Source organism: Ascaphus truei, chromosome 2 (genome assembly GCF_040206685.1).
Source record: "Ascaphus truei isolate aAscTru1 chromosome 2, aAscTru1.hap1, whole genome shotgun sequence".
NCBI lineage: Eukaryota > Metazoa > Chordata > Amphibia > Anura > Ascaphidae > Ascaphus > Ascaphus truei.
In genome coordinates, this window is record NC_134484.1 from 414,422,199 (window position 1) to 414,442,006 (window position 19,808).

The 19,808-nt window shown below is 39.6% G+C and overlaps 1 protein-coding gene across 1 annotated transcript in view; it reads left to right on the plus strand.

Moving 5' to 3' along the window:
* The window catches only part of MALRD1 (MAM and LDL receptor class A domain containing 1), a 662,703-nt gene that overhangs the window by 183,987 nt on the left and 458,908 nt on the right, over window positions 1-19,808 (plus strand). Inside the window, exons 9-12 of the mRNA XM_075588643.1 lie at window positions 574-784; window positions 3,127-3,273; window positions 6,046-6,152; window positions 8,452-8,625. Of these exons, the coding sequence (XP_075444758.1) occupies window positions 574-784; window positions 3,127-3,273; window positions 6,046-6,152; window positions 8,452-8,625 (639 nt within the window). The remainder of the gene's footprint in view (window positions 1-573; window positions 785-3,126; window positions 3,274-6,045; window positions 6,153-8,451; window positions 8,626-19,808) is intronic.

Here is a 19,808-nt window from a genome sequence, read left to right on the forward strand (position 1 = left end):
AATATTGAATAGGTTATCAGTTTTCTTCATCATTGAATCAGATACTAGCTCAAGGAAATGATACATTTACATATTTTTATATTTTATTTTATATTATGGTACATCACAGCAGTCTATATATTTGACATGCAGTAGCCTGTTACAGTATATATATTTTCTTACACTCTGATACTACTTTTCATATACTGAATGGTAATCTCTAGACCAAAACTAACTCACTGCATTCTGCATTCACAGTGGCAGACTTTTGGATTTAGATGATATTTCTTCAATTAGCAGTGATAATAAATAATATGTAGTTAGAAACATTGGGTTAAATTCTATACACTCCAAAACAGCTATTCTCACAGTTTTTGGATAAAAATCCCTATTAATGTCAATGGGGATTTTCAGGCGAAAACATCTCAACAGGGGTCCAGAACCACAAATTAAGATTAATTCAAATGAATGGTAGTTAAAGCGTGCTTAATTTTATCACCCTTTTGTGGATCTCAACCAACATGCTTTGCAGTATATAGAATTGAACCCATTGTTCAATTATTATTATTAACACACTCACGAAACAACCTATAGCTTGCTTTTGAAGGAACTATAAGAAGAAGCAAAGGATTTATCGCTTTGGATAATCTCAGATTCATTGGCTGTGAAAACCACTCTGCATCAGCTGTGAGCAACTCAACAGAAGTGCTCAATTCTGCCAATGAATATTGCATTAATCCAAGATCAGCGTGTGATTTTGAACATGATTGTGATGATGGAAGCGATGAAGACCCAACATTTTGCAGTAAGTCAATCCAGATTTGTCACTGGAACAACCTGTATTTCATGGTTGACTAATATTAGTTTACTCTATGTCACAATGTTGGAGCTGGTGACAAAAGTTGGGCAAAATCTTTATTCTGTTCATTTCACTATACGCATAATGAATTATGTTTTGACAATAAAGACATTTACACCAAATATACTGTATAATGTACTCAATTCAATCATCATACAATTAATAGATAGTGGGGTTTACGAATATAGCCACTAGGAATCTCCTATCATTACTATAAATGACTAATGTGCATACAATAAGCATTCAAAACACTGTTTAAAAATATAATGTGTTTTTACATATAAAATATCCCAATACCTCTCCAATTTTTTTGCATAAATTACTAAAAAGCATAATACTGTCTGACACATTTTGTGAAACTACGGTATTCAGTATTTTTTTTTTTTATCTACGTAGGAGAGTAAAGATAAATTTTTACAGGAGTAATGTTTTTTTTCACCCTTTTCATCTTAACCAATTTTTTATTTTTTAAACCAACTAATTTGTAAGTCGAACGTTATGTATATTGAAAATAAAGGTGTAATATGTAAGTGCTGAATGACATGCAGACACATAACGGGAGCAGAAGATCAGACGTTCACATTGGGTTGTTCACTTACCAGATCATATTTCATGCATACAGTATATTTCTACTATCAGTAGCAGTGCCTCTATTATTATTCTAATACTTAAGCAATCCAGCATGGGAGTGCTTTATATACTGTTGCTAATTGTCATTATGGACAACATTACTAATGAAATACTTTACAATACATTAAAAGCACACATTCAGAGAAATTCAGCTATTTTCTTTGTATTGTTTAGGACCCTTTTCAAGGATAATAAACATATAATTTAATAATTTGTATACTCCTTTTTATACTCCTACCAAAAATACTTGAATTGATATCATCCATAATTTGAAAATAGATATTAATTTCTATTACATGAAATGTCAAACAAATGAATATACTAAAAATAAAGTTTATTGTAGTTTATTAATTGAATGAAATAAAACTAGCAAACCTTCGGAAGGTATTTTGTTTAGAATTTCTTTGCCATCCTAAATAATAATCTTTTTTTTGGTATATTCATTTTTGGACACTGTATATTTACAGTATATACAGTATTGCAGGTGTGTTCATTTTTGTTCACAGGTATCTCTACACGTGTTGTTTAAAGGAGCGTTTGGGGATGTAACTTGGGACTCTAATAAAATAAGACTCTCTTAGAGGTTAAATCCCTGAGTGAATGTGCATTGTTAGGAGAAACGCCTATTGTGCATAACATTAGCACAAACAGTTATTTTACGGAAAGCAATAACTTTTTTCCTGCCAAAAACAGCACGTAACACTGCCTTAATAGAGGATGGTACTGTGTTAGCTTGTAGAATAGATAAAGAAAAGTAAGATAGAAATTATACCTTTGATATCTACGGTAACTAGTGGTGAAAAAGAGTGCAAGCTGTTAGGTCCATTCTTCAGTCTGATTTTCTTTTTTATACAAAGGAAGATGAAATAGCATGCATATTTATACATCTGTAAACAAAAACCGAAGACAAAATTGAAGATATGTAAATGCACAACCATCCGGTCCAATAGGTCTATTTGGACCGGATGGTGGTGCGTCTGCATTTCTTCAGTTTTCTCCTGTATTCATCCAGCAGAGCTGCACACCGACGAGTTTCTGCTTCAAGAGAGTGAATTAATTCAAAAGGAAGCACATCCCAAGGAATGAGTGAGTAAATCACATCACCCAGCATATGTATGTACCAATTACGTATGAGGGAGGAAATTAAATTGATAGAGGTTGAGGAGTATTATTGCATGTTTTGAATTTCGCTTGGTGACCTCATATTCTAACAGTATTATCCATGTAGGTGCTATATGCATTTAAAAAAACTCTCCCTGTCTCTCTACTCAGGACTGTATTTTCGTAGATGTGATCATAATCAGAGGAACGTTTCATCCATTCATTTATTTTTGAAAGATATAAATTGTATGTTATTTAAGCAATGCTTTGAGCCCCAGTTACCTTTGTCTGGACTGTAAACAAAAATCCACCTGAAGAAGGTACCTTTGAGGTCCTGACAGCTTTCATTCTTTTTAACCACTAGTTAGCTATTAAATGTATCACTTCTACCTTATTTTTCTTTGTCAACACTGTGTTAGTGGGCATTGAAGTTAACGCCTCATTAAGTCAATAACAGACCTCTGTAGACCTGAGCCTTATTATTTGTGAAGATGCATTGCTGTAATATTTTGTGTTACTCATACAGTAACTAGTCTTAATATTTTTTTGACATTTAGGAGATTTTAGCAGATGTGACTTTGAATCTGGCTTTTGTGATTGGCTAACACTAAAACCAGATGGCTTTAGTTGGAAAGTAACCAAAGGACAAACTTCCAGTGATCACAATCTACCTAACACAGACCACACAACTAAAAGTAAATATGGTAAGTGTCCCAATGACTTACATCTCTACATGTTATTATGTTTCTGAAATTAATATCCTGTATTTACAGTCATAAAATGGTCACACATTTCCTGGATAGACAATCTAAAGTGTATTGTTTCGTTGACAGAGGAATAACAAGAGTATATATTTTTCAATGTAATGTATTTTGTTTAAGGGTTCAATATACTAATACTACCAGGAAAAGAAAAAATATGAAGCACCTCATTTGTTTGTGATAAAAAAAAATCAGATATGACAGCCTGTGATAAAGCTGAATGTATCAAGATAAGAGTACTTCCTAGATATGGTTACACATAAGCTTTTGATATTTCAGGTGCTCTATAGCTATATACAGTAGTAATAGTATGCTTATAAGAAGAGGATTATTATGAGTCAATACAACTACATGAACTTAGACCATCTATACTGGCTCAGTACAAGGTATCACCATATGCACTAAATTATAAAAATGAAGGAAGCTTGCAACATTTTCTTATAAAAATAGTTTGCTCTTGTATAGCGCTGCTAGTTTTACATAGCGCTTCACAGAGACATTTTGCAGGCAGTCCCTGCCCCATGAGCTTACAATCTATGTTTTTTGGTGCCTGAGGCACTCGGAGATAAAATGAGTTGCCCAAGGTCACAAGGAGCCAATACTGGGAATTCACCCAGGTCACTCTGCTTCACACTCAGTGCCAGTCAGTGTCTTTACTCACTGAGCCGCGCCAGAGAAGTATCATACACATCTCAATTTTTTTGTCAGCTTATCATCATGATGGTAAATTATATACATCAATATCAGGCCAAGCTTGAAAAACAGTATAAAAATAGACAAGCATCTTTATAGTGTTAGTACATTAACCTCTTAGTGTTAATGCACTGGGATGAACTTTTGATCCCCATCAAAACCTGACCCATACATCTTTAAGTGTTGTATTTAATGTGAATCTTCTGATATAATGGAAGACCTCCTGTCGCTGTCAGAGACGTTATTTAATTTATTTATGGCCTAAGGGGCATTACTGGAATGCATTTGTGAGCCACGACTGGATAACCAACGTGAAAGCAAATAGCTATAAATAATGCATTAAAGAAGACTACAGGCAGAAAGAACTTACATTACTATTTATCAACGTCTCCTGGCTTCTAAACCAGAAAAATCAGAGGCAGATTTATCAAAGCAGAGCACAAGTATTGGAGCCAGAAGATTTTTAGTATATTACTCTAATAATAATAATAATAATAATAATAATAGCAAGAACTACTTTATTTTAATGTATTTCAAGCTTACAACCACTATTTGGTGCCTGAAGCATAAGGAGATGTAGTGTCTTGCCCAAAGTTCACAAGAAGCTAACACTGGGTTTCAGTGCCTTTACTCACTAAGCCACTTCTATAGTAACTACCAAAGCCACAGAAGCTTGGGAAATACGATCTGTGTATAATGCCATTTCATTTATTATATAATAACAGATTATGCAACAGTCAAATATGTTTAAAATTAGTTATTTATTATAGAAATGAAAGATGTGTCAATTTGGGATGAAGTTTTTACAGTAGCTCTTTCACTGCGCTCTTAGAATCAGGGACGGTGCAAGGGTATTCAGCGCCCTAGGCGAACTTTCAGCTCTGCGACCCTCCCCCCTCCCATAAATTAACTTTCAGAATAATTTTTTCTACCTAACTGAAAAATTACAATGTTATACCTAATAAATTTTTTCTAACATTCACACACTCCCCCTTTTTCCCTCGTACACCCCCCACTTTTTTCTCTATCCCTGTCCTTTTTAACACTTTCCCCTCCTCATCTCTCTCTTCCCACCTCTAATTCTCTCTCCCTCTCATTCTTTCCCCCTCCCTCTCATTCTCTCTTCCTCGTACCCCCTCCCCCTGCCCTCCCAGGACACACACACACACACACAACAGGAGAGAACAAATACACAGACACTCCTCTACTACCCATGCAACTGCCTCTTCTGGTTGGCCCCACAGCCTCCGGCTCCTGACACTTCCTCCTCATTGCCTGCTCCTGGGTAAGACAGCCAATCAGGATGGAGGAAACTGCCCAGCCCCTTAACAACTGCCCTTCTCTCTCCCTGTTGGTAAAATACAGCTGTCCTAATTACACTGCACTAGGCAAGCTAGCCAAAAATGTGTTGCCCCCCAAATTCTGCAAGCGTTTGTGGCTGCCTAGTTGGCCTAATGGTTAAACTGGTCCTGATTATAATTACAAACAATATGTAAGTTACCAGAATCAGGCACGCAGAATATCACATTTTTAAAATGTTGTTCTTCTTACCCCTTTTTTGTGTCATAATACATTTCAGTTCTTAAAGTATTCACATGCATCATTATCCTTAGCTTTAAAGGAAATCCGCTTTTTATTATCTACTACATGTGGGACTACAATGTATTTTTGTCTTTTCCATCCCTTTGTAAGTTCATAGCCTGTGCAAAGTTTCAGCATGTGTTCTAGCTGCTTGCTTAACACAACATTCATGTAATTAGGGTGTTAAAAAATATTAATTCTTTACAAGTTCAAAGTCAGGATTATTACCATGGGGACATTAAAGCTATACAGTATATGGCATATGTTGATCCATAAGAGGCTTACAGTTACTATCTGTATAATTCAATATGCTCCTAAGCACTGCTTATTATTTAGAAGTTGGATTCTGTAACTTTTGTAGATGGGGAACAAATATCATTGCTTTTCACTGTGCTTATTTGCTGTATGTTATAACAATAACTTTTAGGACTTTATTTTTAGGGCATTTCATCTATTTTAGTACATCTTGGACGCAAGAAACAACACCCACATCCCTGCTGAAAAGTTCTTTCTTTGGGACATTTCTAACTACATCTCCTGTATGCCAGGTAATGTTTATATGATCTGCTCAACTGTATAAAAGTAGACTAAAAACATTTACACAAGTGCCTGCCCAAAAACTGGCTAGAGTAATTATAATGTAAAAAACACTAGATGGCGCTCTACTGCACCACAGACAGTGATAATTAAATTTGTGCAAAAATTGTGCAGTGAAATCAAATAAACATAATAAACAGTGAATAATATTAACAGTGAAATAAAGGCAAAAACAACTTATCACTCGACCCCGGCAAAAGACTGTTCCAGAAGTCTCGCAGAAGTGGTGTAGATGAAGTTCCAGTTCCTGAAGAAGACGTCATTACGTCGAAACGCGTAGAGTCGGGCTTTCGTCGCCATCTTGGTAGAGGAAAAAAGCAAGGGAACTCTCATGGTCCTCCGTTTCGGCGAGAAGTGACGACACAATCCGGAAGTGACGTTCGCGGACGCCGGCTGTAGGAACCACTACACGAGACGATCCACGCTGTACCACAGATTGTATCCCAAACGCTGTTTAAACCTCCTAAAGCCATGTGCTGATCCATATACCAAATCTCCGGAACGGGCTGCATCACAGAGTATCATTGACTCACATGCTTGTGTTCCTGCTACTTTTGTGAGTAGGAACTTGTAAAAATCACATTTTATCGATTGTTTTTTGCAATATCACACTATCCACTGTTTTCTCTTTTTTGGCATACGGCGACGCTCCCCTGGAACTTCCTCTACACCACTAGAGTAATTATAAGAAAGATTACTGTGACAGTGAAAAATGTGATGGTAATAATGAAAAACCCAGTTTGAGTGGGACCAAGCCAAGTAAGATTTCTAAAGTTTCTTCCCCAGTATATGAACAGTTATTTTAGTATGGGATTTTCTTGGTTTGGAGATAAAGATTGTCCTCTTCCGTTGTATGGTGTGTGCGGTGATAAACTTTCAGACATGGCCATGGTTCCTAGCAAATTGAAAATATATTTTACCACTAAACATGCACATCTGGAGGGAAAAGATTTGAACTATTTCTAAAGGTTGCACTTTAGAAGCATAGTAACATACTCTGCTATTCTGTAAGCCCCTTTCTCTTGTCCAAACCATATATATGTAGCCCTGGTAAGAAATTGGGCTATAGTTCTATCCTCCTCTTGGTATAATTCCTGATAAGGGCAGGTTGCCAGGAGTTATCATGGGTTTTCCCCACTTCAAGCACTTGCCATGAATGGTGGAGGTAGGTCACCTGACCCTGTATCCAATCAAGAGACACAGGGGCAGGGCCTGCTGAGATCATAAAGAGCAGTGAATTGCCTATTTAGTCTGTCTGTGAGTTCTGTCAGTCTGACAGTAGAGTGAGTTAGTGTTAGGGAGGAGAGGAGTGATCAGCTCATGAGTAGAGCTGATATAGCTAGTGAGTTATAGGTGGACCAAATACCCCTCACCCTGCTTAGGGGGTGAGGGAAGAGCTAGCCCAACTCTGGATGCCCTTTGGTCCAGAGTGGCGGCAGGGACCATCACAAGGGAGAACAGTTAGTGGACTGTGCATCAACTGTACCTGTCAGCTGCTGCTGCTGCCCAAGAGAATAAAGAGTCTGCTGGTTTTAAAGATAATCCTTGTGTGAGACTGGAATCTCTCATCCCTGTGGGGAAACTCTGTGGTAAGGATTCCACTCCGCGTCCCTGGGGCTTACTACAAATGGAGGCGCTGCACCATTGAACGTGATCGAAGGCATTCACCCCAGTAACCTGTTCCTGTTGTCCCCCATGTCATAGCGGGAGACTCAGGCCCTCCTGTTGCCAGCAGGTATGCACCACACAGAGACATATATCCAGACCCCAGAACACCTTAGGGGGCCCGATCTGCGATTGGGGGGGGATAGATGGGTTATATATATAAAATGCTTCTTTACAAGCGGTTTCACTCTGGCTCTGCCAATCCGTAGCTTTGTTATTGAAACCGCTTCTAAAAACTCACATTTTTTTTCATGCCCCATCAAGGCATTTACTTTTTTGTAAATAATTTGTATCCATAACCATTACTGCTCCACCTCTATCTGCTGGTTTGATGGTGATGTTGTGGTTTTTCGTACAGTAGTTTCTTAATTGCAGATCTGTCCATGGGGAAAAGGTTGTACTATTTTTTTTGTATATTTTTTTGCTGCTGTACTGATGCCAGTGAGGAAATGTATAATTCAGAAGTCAAAGAACATTTTAAATAGTTACCTTTTATTTTTCAACGTATAAAATAATATTAAGGGCCAAAATTACTAAAAGTATAATATTAATTCTAACTTTTCAAAAATACAACTCTTTTTACAGATGCAGTTTTGGTATCAATTGCAGAATGCTACAAAATTGTCAGTTTTTAGAAGAACTGCCATAAATGAAGGTTTGCAGTTACTCCATGAGATAATAGGACCATCTACTAACAGATGGACAAAAGCTACTATTCATATCAAAACATCTGCATGGGAAACAATGGGCCCATCTCAGGTAAGAAGTTGTTTTCTTTACAAGATGCTTCTCACTTTGCCTATATTTGCGAGACCTATTGGAAGAGCAATGTCAGGTACTGTATTACATGTTGTATGTCAAAATTAAAAAAATAGTTACTCTATATTTATACTGAATATTATATGTATATATAGTAATTATTATTATTTTTCTCATATAGTACTGAAGATAATGGGACACACAAAGAGCTGTAACTGGACTTTTAAACGGTTCTCTAATTTCAGCCACAATTCTGTTATCATTAACCCACAAACACAAATACATGAAATATAATTCAATGACTGTACTATACATATGAAACACAAACAGTCTGCTATCCGTGCTCATGCTGTCCTAAGGTTGTCTTGTAAGAACAGCAGTCACCCCTTGCTGCTATGTGCGTGAAGCATCTCCCCCAAGAACATTCCTAAAGGGGGGCTCCCAAAGGAGACCCCAAACAAAAAAAGCACAATACACACAGCGCACCGGGGATTAATGACCAAAGATAACACATAGTGGACAAAAGATATGAAATAAGCCTCTAATCAATAATAAAATATTTCATGGGTTAATAACAATCTAATAGACCATACATAGACACACAAAAACACACAACCAATATAAAAAACCGCCCTAAATAAGGAGCAAACACTCACAGTCATGCAGTAAGGGTCTGTGTGTTACCTCACTGTATCTATTCATTTGTTACTTGTGTGAGTGTTTGTTCCGTATTTAGGGCGGCATCTTCTATTGGTTGTGTGTTTTCGTATGTCTATGTATGGTCTATTAGATTGGTGTTAACCCATTAAATATTTTATTATTTATTAGAGGCTTATTTCATATTTTTTGTCCACTACGTGTTATCTTTGGCCATTAATCCCCGGTGCGCTGTGTGTGTATTGTGCTTTTTTTGTACTATACTGTACTGTACATATATTTAGATAACATTTGGGTTGTGTGCATTACTCCACTGCCGAATCTAATAAAACAAATTGGAAAGAGCACCATTGTACCCCTTATTTTTATTTTTTTGATGTAGCACCAGCTACAGGTATTTACTTACCACTTTACCATGATAATTTAAAATGTAGGATAGTGGTGCCACACATTGACATTGCCTTTGGCCTGTTTTTTTACTCCCCAAAAAAAATCTGATTTTTTCTGACATAACCCAGTCAGTTACTCTATGCAGATCAATTGCCTCTACTGATTTATATGTCATTTAGCTGTCGAACACATGAACCTATAGTGATGTTGAGTTAATAGTTTCAGCATTTCCTTTACAGTTATTTAAAACAAAAAAAAAGGTCAGTTCCAATAAAAGTCTGCTCCAGCCTTGCTACAAATCATATGTATTGCATTGTACCTCACACTACTTCAAGGAAACATTCACCTTCTACAAATACATCAATATTTGACACATTTTGCATACAGTGGTCTTATTTTCTGATTATCTTGGGTTATTTCTTCTGGTATTTTTTCTATGTCCATCAACTTCTGTATGCTTCTTCTTAACATTACTTGAAAAAAAAATCCACAGAATACATGGAATGTGCTACACCACATTTTTTGGTTTTTATATCTTCACAATATTTATGTGTACTATACTATACGTGCACTTTAATTAATTAATTTTAAGAGTGTTGTATTCACTTCACTGAATTTACAGTGATCACCTATTACGTTTTTTTGCTCCGTTTTATCACTTTTCACCAGTAACGTGCTACAGTACATCAAGGATTTTCCCACCAATGGTACAATGTACAACTCCTGTGACTTCAAACACTCAGGTTTTTGTGTGAGTGAAGAGAAGAATCATTCTTTTTGGATGAAATTGCAATAATTACTAAGATTAAGGCAAATGTTAGATAGGGGTATAATGTAAGTATGGGTGTAGATACTTTTGACAAGCTAAAAATGGTTGGTGGCACAGGAAGTACTGCACCGACACACTTTATTCGAGCAAATACCTAGTATGTACCTGGCAGATATCTGGAATGCGCCGCTCCTCACCTCTGACAAGCCCCGTTGCGTTTGCCTTTCCAGCCTGGGTTCATGCCTGGCTGACGGGCGGCTAATCTGTTAAATGATAATGATTAGGATTTAATAGGCTGCAATGCTTCGCGTGTCTACCAGATGGCATAAATTCATGAATTGTAATGCAGTATATATATATATACTGTGCAGTATTGCAGCCAGCGGGAATACAATGCTTCAATCCCTGCTTGGAAAATACCTCAATGCACTCGGGCAGAAAACAGTCACAAACCTCAATACACCCGGGTATACCCGAATTCGTGGGATTAGCCGAGCTCGAATAAAGTGTGTCGCCAGTGTAGCCACGTGTACTAGAATTATAATGAAAGTATGTTTTTGTCCTGCCTAAAGATTACAACTATTAATATAGGATGACATTGTTTAGATTTGTCAGTAATGGACAATTGTAATTTATATATGGCATCAGTGTACAGTGTGTTACTTGAGATCACTGAACCACAGTCCTGTAATAAATACATTTCAATATAAACAGTAGAAACTTAACGCCCTTTCATTAAACTTTCGTTGCAACAATAACCTGTAGGATTTTGCTATATCTCTTTAGTGCTAAACACTGTTCTGCATTCGGGGCATTAAATAGTACTATTATTGAAGTAAACAGAATCACACTACAAACTACTGCTTTCTTATTTTATTTTGTCATGAGTCCTAATACATTATATACACTGTACATAAAAGTCTTCTTCTACCAGGAAAAGCTACTATTGCATAAAGTTATTTATTATGGTGTGGTATGCATAATCCCAACTCCTCAGTTTAGTCATTAAAGAATGTAATCAATATCAATTTCAGCTGTGGTGGTCATTACCTTAAGGATGAACAATCACTCTTAACTTATTTAAAAGGAACATTGAGCTTTTAAATCTTGAAGGGAATTTGTGAAATGCCTTTGTAGTTTAGTTCAATATTGCTATTCATGAATTCACTCAATAGACAAAAGCTTTCTAATGTTTTGCATAATTGTATGTAGTCAAGTGCAGTTAGATTAATCCATTTGGTGTGTGTGTGTATTTGAGATTTACAAGAAGAGAATTCATATAATTTCATTGAATAACAGTTCATACATTTTGCCTCTGTATCATCTGTTGTCTTCTAAGTAAGACTGTCTATATAAGGGTTCAAAAAGAATGTTACCTCCACTTATGGAGAATATATACCAGCATACAGGGCAGAAAACTTGTGGGGAACCATGGTTGCTACAGAAGATGGATAGAGGGATATACAACACAAGAAACAAAACTTGCATAGCGGCAAGTCAGAAGTATTCCTGTATGTGGTGCATACCTATATTTAAAAAAAATAGCTTCACTATTCACATCACTTAAAATAAAGGTCAATCAAAATATTGCAGAAAATACACTTTGGCTTGACCTGTCAACTCACATATTCATATTTCATTAAAGTGGAGACTGTGTATTACACGTACAGTAGTTAGAAGTTAGAATTCTCAAAGTAGTGGTTTAGGGGCTAAAGTGATACTTAATATCTTCTTTGTATTTAGTACCAGGTAGAGAGATCAGAGATGGAAGAAGAAAAAATGTCTCAATTGATACAATGTAGCCAGACTTAGTTTAAAAATCTAAAACTTGGTGATGGGGTGTGTATATAGGTTGGGTGCAAGGGAATATCAAGAAAGTAGCACACAAAACATGTTTTTTTAATATTCTGTCTAATGTGGGTAATAGACAGGGAAGTGAGTCTGACAAGTCAGAAGAGATTTGAGTGATTCAGATTTCCCTTCTAGTAGAGCTTACTCAGCTCACCTTAGTTTAGATGCCTAGTGAAGCATAATCTGGATAAGTCACATCTTGGGGATCCCCTTTTATTCACACCTTTCTCATACTGACTTCTCTGGTCAAAATCTTGCTCTTTCCCACCTTTTCATATATATAAATATATAAAGTTAACCCCGTATTAAATAGCACTCATGAGGCTTGGTGTCAGGGGACCCCTGAGGAGTCCATCAGTTCAACATGCATTGAGTTAAAGGTGACTCGTACATCACAGACATGTGACAGAGTCCCTGGACGGGTGGACAGCCTGGCAAACAAAAGCATTCACAGCCTAGAAAAGCAGAGATTGTGGGTTTTTGTTCTTTTGGGTCTGACACCCTTCTAGTCATTAGGTTGGGGCCTTAGGCTTATCACCTCTATATAGTTGATATGGAAATCCTTTAAGGAAGTGTGGGATGGGACTAATTTTAATATACCTTGCATAGCCATTAGCATATCTCTCAGCGGAGTACTTCAGGTGTGCTCCTTTTTCAGCACATGTATATCTTCCTAATTTATTTGGAGGGAGGTTTGAGGAGATATATACAACTTGAGACACTACTAAAATGAAAGTCAGTCTCTCTCTCTCAATTTGTAACTATCTGGCATTGGATTTCAAATTGCTCTCTGTCTTTGAACGAAATTTTTTCAAAATGGCTGATTGGCCTTTTTGAGACTGATCCACGGAAATCCGCATACAAAAGGAACCGGCCATTTCTAAATCTTCAAAGAAATGTTCACTTATCTCTATATTTCAGCACAAAATTGAATATTAGGCATGAATATTTTATCATATGTTTTAAGTGAGTTGCAAAATTTAAAATGTAATTTATTTTGTAATTAAAATACAGTAAATCTTTTATTCAAGTAAAATACTCACAGTAGATTTTAAATATTTTTCTACTTTTAAAATACAGTATAAGAAGCATTTATTTCACAAAAGTAATAGATGGGTATAATAGAGGCAAGCCTGTTACCAACAGATAAAGCTGTTGGGTGTGGGCCAGGTAGTAGTTAGTCCCTGTTTTGAGGAAGCAGGGGTGCTAACGAGCCCACCTCAGTGTAGCAATGCTTTAAAAGTCAGAAAAGGGAAATGCTTATTTTTCTCCCCCTGGTCTGCGTACAGACCACATGTACTGTACGTATCCTTGCTACCTAGGGACACCAGGGCGTGGATACCGCATACCCGAGTCCTTGATACAGAGTGACACCAGGACATCCCACCTGTAACTGCGAGTCCTTGATACAGAGGGACTTTGGTCACTGAAAAGCCTGGACATATGCAGCTCGACTCTGGCCTCAGGATCCCTGGACTTTGGGCAAGGACGGCCGAACTGCGCAGACCACAGGTGTGTCCAGCGAAATCAAGTGCTGTCATGCGCTCAGGCAAACAGCTGGGGGATATGACACCAATGTGTCAGTGATCTGACAATGAGGGAACGTGCGTCGGAGGGTGCGGAGGGGGGCCACAAGTGAAGGTCGGGGTCATGGGCACTAAGCTTGTACCTGTCAGCTTATCCGTCCTGGGTCCCTGCCCTCTTTACTCACGTTCCATTGCGTGCATCCGGATGAAGATAAGCAGATGAATTGGGGTTGAGAAGCCGGCGCCACAGCAATCAGTCAAGGTCCAAACGAATCCGGTAATACAAAAGGCTTTATTGGTATAAGACACACACTAGGCAGCAGGCTACATCACCACCTCCTCCTCTATGCGTTTCACACTTTTACAGCACTGTAATAGTGTGAAACGCATAGAGGAGGAGGTGGTGATGTAGCCTGCTGCCTAGTGTGTGTCTTATACCAATAAAGCCTTTTGTATTACCGGATTCGTTTGGACCTTGACTGATTGCTGTAGCGCCGGCTTCTCAACCCCAATTCATCCACAGGTGTGTGTCCTTGATACATACTGTAGGGACACCAGGTACCTACAGAGGCATCAACAGATACATTTAGATTTTAATCCGCTATTGAAAACTGTTCTTTTTGATGCTGCATTTTTTTTGCTAGGAATAGCTTCTGTTTTTGTTTGTTAGCTTTGGGAGGAAATGAAGCCTACATTTATTTTTGAAAAGTAGTCTCCTGGTTTAACCTCTGCACACATCTCCTACATACAGTATGGTGTAAGAGGTGGGATGATAGGTGGGAAGCAGAGGTATGAGGAGGCTCAAAAGATAGACCTCAGTCTTAGTAGAGAGCTTGATCTCTCTCAAAAGGAGTTTTGCAGTCTCAGTGCAGACCTGTGAGTCTCTCAGAAAGAGATTCGCACTCTCAGCATAGAGCTGGATGTTTCTCGATAGGAAGTCAGCAGTCTCAGCACAGACCTAGGAATCTCTCAAAGGGAATTTCACAGACTCTGTGTGGTCTCTCAGAAAGAGATTCAGTCTTGGTACACAGCTAGAAGTCCCTCAAAGAGGTTTGCAGTCTCAGTACTGATCTGGAAGTTTCTCAAAAGAGTTTCACGCTTTCAAGACAAAGCTAATCTCACACCAAGAAATCCAAAGTCTCAGCACAAGGTGTGTAAAATTGAAGGATGACTACAAAAACATCCTGAATATTATAGAGACTGTAAAAAGAGAGAACACAATCCTAACGGAGGAGGTTTCATATCTGACTGATTGGGTCAGTGAAGGAAAAGAGAAGCTACACAAAGAAAAAAGGTGAAGATTCAAATCTAACAAGAAATGTTGAAAGTACAATTGGCAGTGAAAGAAGCAGAGGGTGCTATTCAGCAGAAAAGAGCAACTCCTTATGTCTTCAATTAGAACTTTCTCAGATCAGAGCAAACCATGAAAAGAAGAAGAGAAACATTCTAGCACTTCAAAAATACTACAGATGTCTTATCCAAGGAAGGTTGGAGTGAGAAAATGATCAACACAAACTCTCTGTAACGGTCGTTATACAGGCTGCCTACAGAGGAACGAAAGCTCACCATCTTTATCGCCAGAAAAAACAGCCTGCATTCTACAGTCAAATGGAGAATGCAATGGCAAAGAAAGAAATATTAACATTTCAAGAAATTTGTAATTGTGGTCCAGTCAAATGTTAGGACGTATCTGCTGAAAAGACGCTACAGGAAAACGGAGGAAGCTGCTTGTATGATTCAGTTCAGATATAGGTCCTATGTCACAACCAAGCAAACTCTGCATTGCTATAAGAGCACCCGCAAGGCCGTCTCAGTGCTACATTCAGCTTTCCACAAAACTCAGGAAAGAAAAAACGAATTACGACTGAGAAGTGCAGTACAAATCCAGTCATATTACCACATGGCCTGAGCCAGATTCCTCACGATGAAAGCAGCCGCTATAAAGATTCAGTCTTTGACTAGATTGAGACATAACTGTATCTGTGACCACACCCCTAAAGATGCAACTCTGGGTTTGACATTCATCTTTGAAAAAGGTTAAGGCACAGGTTTGCCACCTGCAAAAAAAAAGTTGTGTGAGGAGAACTACAACAAAATTGTTCTGGAATTTAAGGTTCTGGGACCAGGCGCAAATGACCTCTCTACTGAAAAGGGGTTCATGCTTATTGCGGATAAGTCCATGATCGATAAGGAAGCTGTAGGCTTGGGTCTATTGCTACTGAATGAGCTTCAAGACGGTGCTACTGTGGTAGAGATTCCCCACACATGGAAAAAGGGGACAGGCAGGAAAATGAATGCATCGAGAAAGAAAGTTCTGAGGCTATAAGTTTGCTGACTGCCAAAGGAAGATGCCCTGGGAGTCAATCAGAGTTGATGAAAACTAATGATGCTCAGCCAGACACGGGTGGTCACCCTAGTGACAGGGGAAAGAAGATCACACTCCTGCGCCTAGACTCCGGATTGGTGTGACGCGCAGCAGCTGTGCAGGTGCACATCACACAGGACTCGATTTCATCCTGCGTGGGGGAGACGGTGTTTCATATAGGGTCGCCATACTCTGCACTGCGATAACAGATGAGAAAGGGAAGCTAGGATCAACACTATACTTGGAGAGGGGGCTTCAGAGGTAATTCTACATGTTCTTCTGTTGTGCATATCCCCCCATCAAGTGTTGCAGCCAAGAGCCAAGAGTCTCCTCAGACTCCCCTGTTCTTCTCCTTGGGGACTTCAATTGCCACATTGATGACCCCTCTCTCCCTTGGGCTTTCCGTTTTCTTTCTCTAACCTTTTCTTTTGGCCTTAAACAGTGGACTGCAGCCAGCACCCACAAGGATGGCCCCTACATAGACCAGGTTTTCACTAAAAACTTCCCTCTCTCAAATTTCTCCATTTCCCCTTTTCCTCTCTCTGACCATCACCTCATCTCATTCTCTCTATCTCGCTTCTCCCCTTCTCCACCTCCATCTACCCCCCACTTCTGCAGAAACCTGCGCTCTATTCACTTACCTGACTTTGAGTCTACTTTACACTCCTCCCTCTCCTCTCTCAGCTCTGCTACAGACCCTGATAACCTGGTCAGGAACTACAACTCTGCCTTGTCCTCCTCTCTTGATCTACATGCCTGCTTTCTATCTGCCGCACTCGCCATTCCAACCCTAGACCCTGGCTAAATTCCCACACGCGCATGCTGCGTTCCTCCACTCGTTCCTCTGAACGCCTCTGGAGGAAATCTCATACTCTCGCAGATTTCCTTCACTACAAATTTATGCTATCCTGTTTCACCTCTGCCCTCTCGCAAGCTAAACAAGCCCACTTTTCTTCACTAATCAACATGCACAAGTCTAACCCACGCCGACTGTTCTCTGTCTTTGATACTCTACTCAAACCACCCTCAGCTGCCTCTCCTTCCTCCATCTCTGCTCAGGATTTTGCTGACTATTTTAAGGAATTGGTGGAATCCATACGTCAGAACATCCCCTCTGTTTCTTCCTCCCATCCTACACCTCTTCCTAACTCTCCTCCTGCCTTCCTTAACTCTTTTTCCACTGTCTCAGAGGAGGATGTGTCGCTGTTGATCGCCTCTTCTCTCTCTACCACTTGCCCTCTTGACCCCATTCCCTCCCATCTCCTAAAACCTTTTGCTCCTACTATAATCCCTATGCTCACACACATGTTTAACTCCTCCCTCTTCTCTGGAACCTTTCCATCCTCCTTCAAACATGCAACAGTCATACCATTACTTAAGAACAGCAAGCTTGACCCTACCTGTCTTTCTAACTATCGACCTGTCTCCCTTCTGCCTTTTGCCTCTAAACTCCTTGAACGTCTTGTATTCTCTTGCTTGCTCCATTTTCTCAACACCTATTCTCTCCTAGACCCTCTACAATCGGGCTTCCGCACTGCCCTCGACCATGGAAACAGCCCTCACTAAAATAACCGACGACCTCCATGCTGCCAAAGACAGAGGTCATTACACTCTGCTCATATTACTCGACCTCTCTGCAGCATTTGACACCGTGGACCACCCTCTTCTCCTTCACATTCTCCATGCTCTTGGTATTCGGAACAAAGCTCTATCCTGGATTTCATCCTACAGTACCTCTCCCATTGTACTTTCAGTGTCTCTTCTGCTAACACCTCCTCCTCCTCTATTGATCTCTCTGTGGGGGTACACCAGGGCTCTGTCCTGGGACCTCTTCTCTTTTCTCTGTACACACTCTCTCTAGGTGACCTAATAACATCTTTTGTGTTTAATTATCACCTATATGCTGATGACACACAAATATACTTTTCAACACCCGACCTTACACCTGCTGTACAAACCAAGTTTCTGAATGTCTCTCTGCTATAGCATCCTGGATGGCCCTCAGCCGCTTTAAACTCAACATGGCTAAAACAGAGCTCCTCATACTTCCTCCCAAACCTGGCCCTACTACCTCCTTCCACATTACTGTTGGAACTACGATCATTCACCCAGTAGCCCAAGCACGCTGCCTAGGGGTCACACTCGACTCCTCTCTCACATTCGCCCCTCACATTCAAAACATTTCTAAAACCTGTTGCTTTTCCCTCCGCAATATAACAAAGATACGCCCTTTCTTCTGTTGCTCGACTGCTAAAACTCTGACTCAGGCCCTCATTCTCTCCCGTCTTGATTACTGTAACCTCCTGCTGTCCGGCCTTCCTGCCTCTCACCTGTCTCCCCTACAATCTATCCTAAACGCTGCTGCCAGAGTCACGCTGCTCTTTCCTAGATCTGTCTCAGCATCTTCCTTCATGAAATCCCTCTCCTGGCTTCCGATCAAATCCCGAATCTCACACTCCATTCTTCTCCCCACTTTTAAAGCTTTAAGCTCCTCTGCCCCTCCTTACATCTCAGCCCTAATTTCTCATTATGCACCATCCAGACTCTTGCGTTCTTCTCAAGGATGTCTTCTTTCTATCCCCTTTGTATGTAAAGCCCTCTCCCACCTTAAACCTTTTTCACTGACTGCCCCACACCTCTGGAATGCCCTTCCCCTCAGTACCCGACTAGCACCTTCTCTATCACCTTTAAGACCCAACTTAAGACAAACTTGCTTAAAGAAATATATGAAATAGCACTGTGGATATTCTGAACACATGATACATAAAGCTTGGCCCCCGGCAGACGCACTTACCAGAACTCCCTCCTACTGTCTCTGTACGTTCTCCCTACCTATCAAGTAGACTGTAAGCTCCTTGGGGCAGGGACTCCTCTCCCTTAGTGTTACTTTTATGTCTAAAGCACGTATTCCCATGATTTGTTATTATATTATCTGTTATTTATTTGATTACCACATATATTACTACTGTGAAGTGCTATGTACATTTATGGCGCTATGTAAATAAATTTGTGTGTGATCCAGGGGGAGCATGGAAGGAAAATGAAAATAAAACACAATCTAAGTGTAGACTGTTTGATAATAAGTGGGTTAATACAATGGTGTATCTTGGCTCGTATGTGTTGCCTACTCACAGGATTCAGACAAAAAACCGGCAGTGTGACACAGTGGTCTTAGCGGAATGGATCTGTAGATTCTTGATATGGTGTAGACCCCCAATCTCAGCAGGACAGCATATGATATGTGGGAGAAAGAGTATCCATAGTGCAGACCAATCATGTAAAAACTTCACTTTATAAGGCTTAAAAATGCACACTTACAATAAAAACAAAGTAATCAAGCATTGATCACATGAATGTGATGGAAGAGAGGCAGACTGTGGATAATGGGCTCACCCGTCACCTCCGGTGTGCATGCGATGCGTGGGATACTGCTACGCTGGACGTTCCCTCCTCTCAGCCCCCTCCTGGGTGCTAGGGTGTCGGACGCTCCAGTCCCTGCGCTGCCCATTGGTTTTGGTGTGTATCTTTAGCTCCCTCAGATGTGCACCGTCAAGTCTCAACCGGTGGACTCCGATGCGTCACTTCCGGTTCAGTCGCGATACGTCACTTCTGGTGGAGGGCTTCC